This window comes from Drosophila simulans, chromosome X, assembly GCF_016746395.2.
Source record: "Drosophila simulans strain w501 chromosome X, Prin_Dsim_3.1, whole genome shotgun sequence".
NCBI lineage: Eukaryota > Metazoa > Arthropoda > Insecta > Diptera > Drosophilidae > Drosophila > Drosophila simulans.
In genome coordinates this window covers 16,787,334-16,797,072 of record NC_052525.2, presented here as the reverse complement: position 1 = coordinate 16,797,072, position 9,739 = coordinate 16,787,334, and the positions used below count along the sequence as shown (strand labels likewise).

The 9,739-nt window shown below is 42.9% G+C and overlaps 1 protein-coding gene across 2 annotated transcripts; it reads right to left on the bottom strand.

Moving 5' to 3' along the window:
• Positions 1–243: 243 nt before the first annotated feature.
• LOC6726295 (homeobox protein B-H2) lies at positions 244–9,739 on the bottom strand. Of its 2 annotated transcripts, none has more exons than XM_039296859.1 (3): positions 8,410–9,739; positions 3,296–3,548; positions 244–1,727 (listed from the first exon to the last, which is right to left on the bottom strand). In XM_039296859.1, the coding sequence occupies exons 1-3, from the start codon at positions 9,428–9,430 to the stop codon at positions 1,085–1,087; spliced, it is 1,917 nt and encodes a 638-aa protein (XP_039152793.1). In that variant the 5' UTR covers positions 9,431–9,739; the 3' UTR covers positions 244–1,084. The 2 variants fall into 2 exon arrangements, with proteins under 2 accessions (XP_039152793.1, XP_016039779.1); XM_016172416.3 differs by lacking the exon at positions 8,410–9,739 and adding an exon at positions 3,604–3,703.

The following is a 9,739-nucleotide window of genomic DNA, read 5'->3' as shown; positions in this document are numbered from 1 at the left end:
TGAGGACCAGGACCCTTGGCAAATGTTAACAATTTCTAAGTGAGCAGTTTAGTGGCCGCTTCCCAGGCCAAAATGCAACAGTTCCTCGAGTGGCCCTATCGAGTTGCGATTTGCGCTCGAACCCTTGAGATTTCGACTGCGACTTTGCGGCTCGTGTGTCAGCTCGCATTAGGCTCAAGATCGCAGAAAGGTCCTTCAGCCGTCGACGAGTCCTTCAGTCCTGTGCAAGACAAAGGCCAGTTCTGGATTGCTCTTTTTTTTCTTCGTTTTATTATTACTACACACAATAGACGTCTTAGGACTAGGCACAAAAAAAAATTGTAAAAAAAATACTATATTGTTTGGAAAAAAATCGTGTTGCTTATGTTGTTGATCTGCTATGTATGTATGTACAAAAATCATTTACAAAAATTTACAAAATTGCATCTATAGCTAGGTTTAATTAAATATAGAAAAAAAAGATTTATATATAGGTTTATTTTTTGTTCACAATTACTGAGGGGTTATTCTTGGAAACAGATGAACATGGGGAGTGTCTAATACTGTTACTTTTTGGGTAATTCTATGTTAATCTTTTCGTGGAATTTATACAAATTTTATTTAGTTTACCACAAACATATTTTCAAATACATTTTTAGTGGCAGTACAGACATGATTTTTAATGTTTTTTAGCAAGCACGTCTTATCTACAGCTGTGTCAAAAATAGTGGTAACTATAGTGGAACTTTTCACAAGTAATGAATTTATGATTGGTCGTTAAAACTCTTGCTGACATTTTGAATGTGGTAAAAAGTTTTGACATAATATCTAAAAAGGTTTGCAATTCTTGGGAAACCACATATATTTATCTTAAAACCTTTACCTTCAACGCAGCTGTATATGCTTAAAAATCGTATCTATGTCTATGTGTATTTAAATTTTATGTTGCACTTTAAAATTAAAAAAAAAAAATGTGTTCCAAATTTTATCGAAAAGATGTTCACCATATTTCATAGTTCTCAAATACACACCACCCACTTGCTTATTTCTTTAGACATTTTTGTGAGATCGAACTATGAGGAGGGATGAATTCTCCCGGAGATTCTCAGACCTCCAGGGCCAGTTCCTCCTCATCATCCTCGTCCCGCTCTCGTTCCCTTTCGCGCTCCCGCTCGATGTCTCGCTCCTCGTCGCGCTCCCTGTCCTCCTCCTCGTTGATGCGTTCCCGATGCGGCGGGCTACCCGGATTTAGGGGCGGACTGGGCGTGATCAGGCGCTGGCGACTGCTGCTGCTGGTCCGCTCGCAGTCTGCTTCGCTATTGGCGCTCTGGCTGGTCGCTGGGGAGCGGGACGCTGCTGGCGGCTGTTGCTGCTGCTGTTGGGCACCGGCTGATGCGGCCGCTGCCGCTGCAGCGGCATAGTAGCCGCTGAGCATGGGTGCTGCGCCAGGCGGCGGGGGAGCGGGCATGCCCGGTAGCGCCATACCCGGCGGTATACTTGATGGATACATCCGGTACGAAGTGGGGAGCGAGGGCTTTTGCATGGCTGCTGCAGCGGCTGCCTGGCGGTAATAGATATCGATCGCGGAGGGCGTGGCCCCGTGGGGCGATTGGGCAGCAGCGGCGGCCGCGTATGGCCAGGCGCTCAAATAGGGCGTGGCACCGCCGTACAGCCGCTGAAAGGCCGCATAGTTGCCAGCCTCGGCCAGCAGTTCCAAGCCAACCGCTGTTTGACGCTTCCATTTGGTTCTGCAATTAAAACAAAAAAAGAGATCTAAATTAAACATTTGAAATATTTTATAATTCTTCAAATAATCTTGATGAACATGAACAAGAATTTATTTAGTAAAATATCATTTCCTAAATCTGTAAAGGCCCATTTATTTTTTAAACATTTTCTGAAAAAAGAATTCAATATGCAGTGAAATCCATCGAGTCCTCAACTTCATCCTCGTCCTCTCGATTAATCATGGCATAGTAATGCCTAGTCATTCGAGGCCTCTTAACCCAAAATATCCCGCCGTGCGGCCTGGAGGATTCCGCCCCGACTGTTTATATTTCGCACTTAATTGTTTTGTCATTAATCTTGTGCCAGCCCACTAAAAAAAAAAGGAAATTGGAAATACAGCTAGCCGAAAACTGAAAACCGAAAACTCAGGCCTAATTGGCAGCGACCCGCCCTTCTTTTTTGGCAAATCCTTTAATTGTTCAAGGCGCCAGAACTTCGACCAAACTAGAACTAGAGCCAGGTCGGGATCGTTTATTTTTTTACAATTTTTGCCCATTCATCGTAATATCCTTACGAACAGCAGCTGTGAAGTGTTTTGGCCTAATGGGATATATCATGAGTTGACTTTGGGCGAGGTTATGACAGCCTAAGGTTTTTGTTTGTTTTTCCGAATGCTCATTGAATTTCTGACTACCTTTCGGAAGGGAAATTGGATTAGGGAATATAAGATAAATTCTTATCTTCGTTGTTTAACCAAGGCGAAATTAGGTAGTTAGAACCCCTCTAATGTGTAAGTGCAAGTTCGACTTGCATAAATATTTTTACGAAATATCAGATAAGCGCAGTAAATTATAAATACACTATACGATTGCACAAAATCAGCTTATTGACGCCTTTGCTTAAGGAACTAAATTATGCCCTCATATATATATATATATATATATCTACAAGCCGTGCTACACTATTTTCACATCTAAAAATACATGAACATGGAAAATGTATAAAAAATAAAATAAAGCCCGCAACCCCCTTGGAGAATTCACACAGCCATCAGTCATATCCGGTTGCGTTTTGCGCCGTCAGCTACGCAAGATGTTGGTCTGCTGCTCCTCATCTCCCATCTCCCACTCCCAGTCCACAATTCACAATTCCCAATTGTTGTGGTAAGCATTCTGTGCTCGAAATTGTGACAAGTCATTGGGCAATAATTAAAAACGAAAATAAAACGCGATCGAACGTAATAAGGCGGCAATCGAGACGAAAGACTTAGGCAACAAACTTGCACTGAGAAAAATACGCAAAAACCAGACGCCTCATTTGCCGAAGAGAATTTTTCGTTTAACGACTCGCACCGCAAAATGAAGCAAATTAAGCAATCAGCATAAAAAAAACACTGCCAACGATAAGGTGATGAATGCTGAAGAGCAAAAAAAAAAGAGGAAAAGCAGCCGTTAAGAGGAATTTTATTGGAAAACTGCGCGAAGAAATGGGCGCAACGCATTAAAGGCGCTGATTACCGAACACTCAGAGAGCCCCCGTAAAAACCCCCCTAAGCAGTCCCCATTAAACCACAAAGCGTGCCGCTCACCTGCGATTCTGGTACCAGGTCTTCACCTGGCAGTCGCTCAGCTCCAGCTTGTTGGCCAGCTCCATGCGATCCTGCACGCTGAGGTACTTCTGCCGCTCAAAGGACTTCTCCAGCGTCTGCAGCTGGTGATCCGTGAAGGCGGTGCGCGCCTTGCGCTGCTTCTTGCTGAGGCTCAGGCTTAAGTGCGACGAGGAGTCGCCGTTCGCAGAGCTGCCGTTTTTCATACTGTCATCGCCATCGTCGTCCTTGCCACCTGCGAATATATGGAATTAGGATAAATGTTAAGAAATATTTAAACAAGACTAAACCTTTAGAAATATCCATATTTAAGTACAATTTCAGTTTTCCGTTCTAATTCGAATGTTGAATGTTTTTGCTTAGTGAACTTCGTTTGAAGAAACGACAAGATATCTATTGTTCCGAGACCCCCTTTTTTTAGACGTATCCCCCTGACATCACTCATATATTTGCAATTTTCTGCAACATTTACGCGCTTTTTCGCTCATTTATGGCCGGCCAACATGCAACAAGACCAACTGCAGCAACAGCAGCAACAGTTGCAACTTTGCAGCAGAACCAGCAACAGCAGCAACTGCTGCATGTGCATGTTCCTGGTGCAACATTGTTGTTGGTTCTGCCGCTGCTGCTGTTGCTGCTGTCTTCTGCTAATTTGCAATTAAACAGTTTATGAGCACAAATTACAACAACAACAAACAATTATCAGCATTACTTTGATGGATATGCACAGTGAAGCTCGCCGCTAAGGGACGGCGATCAGAGTGCGACCCCGACCTGCACTTACGTACATGTAAGTCGCTTAATGAAGTGGCAAGCCTGTAAAATTTTTATTTTCTCTAAATTGTTTTTCCACTTATCGTTGCTAACAATCATTTTTAGTAAGAATGTTAATTTCGCAACAGGAAATAATATAAACAAATATTTAAAAATATTACGGCGCACTTTGTTACCTTCTAATTAAACAGTAGAAGAACAAATTTTCGTAAATTGTTTAAGTTAATGTAAAAATATATACAATTTGCAAATTTTATTATTTTTGAGTGTTTGACTTCGTGTGCTTAGCCAAAAAATTCTTTCCGTGCTTTTGAAAATCACTTGAGCTTGAAAATCTATCAGAAATCTGTTTTACTTTGTTGAATGCTTCACTAATAACGAAGGCACTTTCTGTAGCCGACCACGCCCCCATCTTCCGCCTTCTGGCTTCCTCTTTCTCCCGTGGCAACTCCCACTCCCCGCATCACCTCCCCCCTCTTTTAATGCATTAACAACCGTTCCCCGAAGAAGTTTGACTTTCGAAGCATTTCCGCAATTTCTGTTCCACACTTGCAGAGCTTGTAGTGCCCCCTCTTTCTGCCGCAACTCGCCCCCTCTCTTTCACTCAGTCTTTCTGCCCCTGTTTTCAGATGGTGCGCCCCCCTTGCAGTTTTTACATTCGCATTTGTAATTAAGTGCTTGTGGCTAAACTGTATTAAACATGCTTAAGTGTGCAGCTCCTATTGCCCCCTCTCTTTTGCTCCAACGCCGCCCGGTCTCCTTCTTTTCTCATTTTTTCGTAGTTGCTGCTTTTTGTGTTTGCATTATAATTGCGCAAGCGGCAGTAACCATGGGAAGAAGAAGCAGCCGTAACACATTTGCAATTGGCCTTTTTGCATTTTAATTAAAGAATATAAGCAATGTTCTTCTTCCAGACCTTCTTACTCCATTCCACTTCCACACCACCACCCCTACAGACCCCTTTACCCCTCTGTTTTAGCTAAACGTTTATCAACATTTTGATAATGTTGGCGTTTAGTGCAGTCTAGTAACAACAGCAACAAAAGAAAACGTTGCAAGTGCAGCAGCAACATGAGAAGCGAGTGGGCTTACATAACGGTGGTTGGCTTTTCGTGTTACCTGCATTATAATTTGTAATTATTATTGTGGCTGTTGGGTCTGCGATTTAACATTTCCTTCACGGAAAACGGCTGGAAAATTATGTTGGAAAATCAACAACGAAGCCTTTACTGCTCTACAATTAACTATGAGAACCTTGTACTTAAAGCCGTTCGTACTAGTACGAATAATAATCATAGCCCGTTCTTAAAAGCAGTTTTTCTAATTTCACCAAGCCATCAAACGTTAAAGCTCTCATTATTTACCCATGAAAAACGTGGGTAAGGGCATACGCCATATCAATCAAGAGTTAAATAATATAAATAAGAAGCAGTGCCGAAAAGAAGCCGAAGCAGACTGCAAAATAGAAACAAAAGACTTGGGCAACGAACTTGATTCGCTTTTGCGCTTTTTGTGGCGCACGTGAATTTTTCGTGGATATCCATTAAACATTTTGCGGATTAAGTGGATGAGCTTCGTCTGCCCTGTTTTGAGCCATATACACCGCATATGAATACGTGATCTTGGAAGCCAAAGCAAAAGTCTGGCATTCCTGAAATGCCAAAATATGTGAAAGACGATGCCCGAAAATATCAATTTCAATATTGAAACTCTTTTCGTATTTTATTTTTTTTAGCACTCGATGGAGGCATTGAAGTGGCAGGAGTTACCCCGGCCACCATCCTGACCCACCGATAATTTTTCGAGATCCACCCTTTTTTTCGATCAGTGTACGGTTCGATGGGCAGAGAACAAGCTTTTGGGTCAATTTCAAACGCGGTGCGAAGCACGGATCGACGTTTGAGCCTCGTAAAAAACGCCAAGGTGGGTAAAAAAGGATCAAAGAAGAAGAAGATCAAGAAAGAGGTGAGCAAAGACGAGGAGAAGGAGGGAGCGCAAGAATGAGCAACAACTGTCGCTCGCACGCGTCTCAAGTGACACGCGAGTACTGAGTACATTAACATATCCCTCTCTTTCGCTGCACATCGAGCTATTTCTTTCTATTCCATTTTTAAACTTAAGTCTTGAGACAAAGCACACAAACTTAGTAAACTTCCTTGAAAACTTTTTATGTTCGAGGTAAATATGTCCACCGTTAACCTAATATTTTGTATGTTTTCTGATTTTTAAATAACGTCATCGAAATGTTATATTTTCCTTGTCTCGTAGTATATGTAGCTCTTTTTTATTCTTCTCAGCGTGGGTTCTTCATAAGAGAGCGAGAGAGAAAGCGAGAATGCCAATGGGTGTTTATTTTTTGTGGAGTAGACTGTGTGTGGGTTGTCCGACTGCCCAGCCAGCAGATTAAATTTAATTTTGATTTTGATTTATTCAGTTTCATTTGTGTTTTTATTTATCTGCGTGTGTGTGGCACGGCCTGGCTTGTGGCTCAAGTCAAGGCAATTTCGGTTGGAAAAATGACAGCGGGAAGTCAAAACAGAAGGGGGTCACTTGGAGGGAGAAATCTCCGCTCTTGGTTATAGTTTAATTTGTTAATTGACTTTGGCACAAGTCAAAAAACACACATAAATGTGAAAATTGTCCATGAAATTGGGGAAGCTTTGATTGAAACAAAATTGCTTGGGGGCTTATAATTTATCGTTAAAAAAAAAACTAAATTAAGACGGGGCAATTATTAAAATAACTAAAATTACTCGGCTTTTTAGCTATCCAAAAATAGAGAAAACTCCATTTTATCATCCTTTGGGACTTAATAAAAATTTAGTCTCTATAATAAAAACACACACATCTTTTGACCATATTATTCTAGCGAAATCAACATTCTGACCTTTTGTTCTGATTTCCATGCTCTTTCAAATAAATACATATTTGCGCACGTTCTCGGCCTTTCTAAATTATATTACTGCAAATCAATTGCAAACGCACGATTACGGCTATTTAATAGTAATTTGTTATAATTTGCATATCGTTTAAAAGCACTTAACGAGAGGAAAAAAGCAAAACTAAAGCTAGGCAACAAAATCAATTAGATTGTTGCATGCAAAACAAGGTTGATGGCGCGCGGGGGGCGTGGCAGTCAAGGGTATTCTGTTGACAGTTTTGACTGGGAAATAAGCTGAAAATAAGCGAACACTTGGCTAATCTGGCCAAGAAGTTGGGGGGGATTGAATAGGAAAAAAAAACACAGAAAGAGAGACATATACAGGGAGCGGAAGAAAGAGAGAGTGAGAGAGAGACAAAACCTAAGACACCTGCCTCAGACTCGAGCTCACCTGTATTTTTCGAGACTTCGCCTATCTAGCCAGCATTTTCCCCGTTTGAGCCTCACAATTTACGGTGGTTGTTGTTGGCCGTTATCTATTAGCCAACAGCCACACCAAAAACGACAAAAACAACAGGAAAAACAACCACGCTTAGCACTCAATATATGATATATCCCGGTCGCGGGGAAAATCGTAAATTTAAAGTGGTGCGAACTCAGGGGTCAGATGGATAGGTGTAAATTGCTTTCGAGATCCCCTTCAATGTATAAACAAAAGTCCACCGTTTGGGTTTCAAATTAATACCAACCGAATCAAATTTATCAGCTAACATCTATTGGTGTGCATATTATGAAATCATTTCTATTCCCTAGAGCCATAAAAGCCTCATTCGTTTAATAAAGTAGCTAATACAGCTGAACTTTGGTAAAGTTTATTTATAGAACTGGTTTTAATGGCAATTAGTTTTAAAAGCAATTTGTATACTATAATTACTAGCTTCCTTTACTTCCTTTAGTTTTCTATACAAATTTACTAGAGCTCAAATACATAAATAAGCTAGATTTTGATTGTTTTTAATTTGAATACTGATGTACACGTATAAAAAAATAACTTAATTGTTATTTAAAACATATTCATATCTTTCTTTTTATCTTTTCTTTCTATTTTCTTGCTATTTCGAATATTTTAAATCAGTCATTCTTTTGATTCCACTTTCCCATCCAGTCTAGTCCCTGAAATATCACTAATATCATATTGCTATATAATATATGCCATATTGCTATATGTACATATATATTCCGCACCTAGTGCTATTCTTCAAGATCCATCTATATCTGTATATAAACTATTCTCATCCTTTAGCTGGCACCTTAAGTCATTCTGCTATTTATATATATAAACTATATATATCCCCGATGTAGCCTTATCCTTCAGATGCAGCTTAAGCCATATTGCTATAGAGATTCATTTTATGTATATGATATATGATCAGCGACTTACCGCAATCATCGCTGTCGCTGTCGTCGATTGTGCTGGCTTGATCGCCGCTGATGCTGCTGCCGGCTCCACCGAGCAACATGTTGCCATTGCCACTGCCATTGTTGTTGTTGCTGCTGCTGTTTCCGCTGATGATGTTGCTGTTGGCACTAGCACTGTTGTTGTTATTGTTGTTACTGGCACTGCTGCTGTTGTTGTTATTGTTGTTGTTATTGCCACCGACTCCGCCCAATTGTTGCAGCATCAGCGGTGACCGGGATCGCTCATCGTGCATGGGATGATGCAGATGCGGATGGTGCTGCTGGTGGCTCAGGTGGCTTAAGTGGCTCAAGTGCTGGGCAGGATCACCGGGCAGCCCATGGCCATGCCGATGCAGTGCCTCCAATCGTTCCCTCTCCAGCTGCAGGTGATGCGGGTGGGGATGTTGCTGTTGCTGCTGTTGCTGTTGCTGCTGCTGCAGCACGGCGTAGTGGGCGGGCGGAAAGTGGGCGAGCAGGTGGGGCGGCATCGGGTGGTGGGCATAGGGATTGTTGCCAGGTGGCGAATGCCTTTCCCTATAGTGTTCCCGCTCCCGCTCCCTCTCCCTTTCCCGTTCAAAGCGCAGCAACTGCTGCTGTTGCACGATGTACTGTTGCAGGGCAGCCTGCTGATGTTGCTGTTGCTGGTGATGATGGTGTTGCTGCTGCTGCTGGTGATGGTGGTGATGCTGGGCGACCAGCGATTGCTCCCGCTCCGAGTCCGTCGGACTGCCACGCCCACCGCCGGAAGAGGCGGCTGCCAGGGCGGCCGCCGCTGCTGCTGCCGCCGCCGATGCGGCCGCGGCTCCTGCCAGAATATCGGTGATCATGAAGCGGGATCGCGTCGCCGTTGTGGCCGTGGCTGTCGTCGTGTTGCTGCCGACGGCCGGGGAAGCTGGACGCGGCATACCGCCGCCGACGGCAGCGGGATGATGAGCGGTGGCACTCGGTGCACTGCCAACGGGAGCTGCCGTTGTTGCGGACATTTCCGGTGGCATTGTGGTCATGTGTGGTTAGCCGACGACTCCGCTGCTGCACCTGCACTTTGCACCGAAAAAAAACAAACAGCTATGTATGTATGGGCGACGCGAGTTTTTAGCACTTCTTCAGTTAATTGTTGGTAGCTGCTCGCACTTATTTCATAAACTTGACAAGTTCTTGAACTCCGCTTTCGATTGCTCTTGCGTTGGTAAATGTTTTCTTGGCCCAACTGGGTTTTTAACGCAAATGTCGCTGAGGTGCGCACACTTTGTGATGTTCAATAGCGGAGCAACAACCGCTCGCCTTTGGCTTTCGACCGAAACTGAAACTTGCTG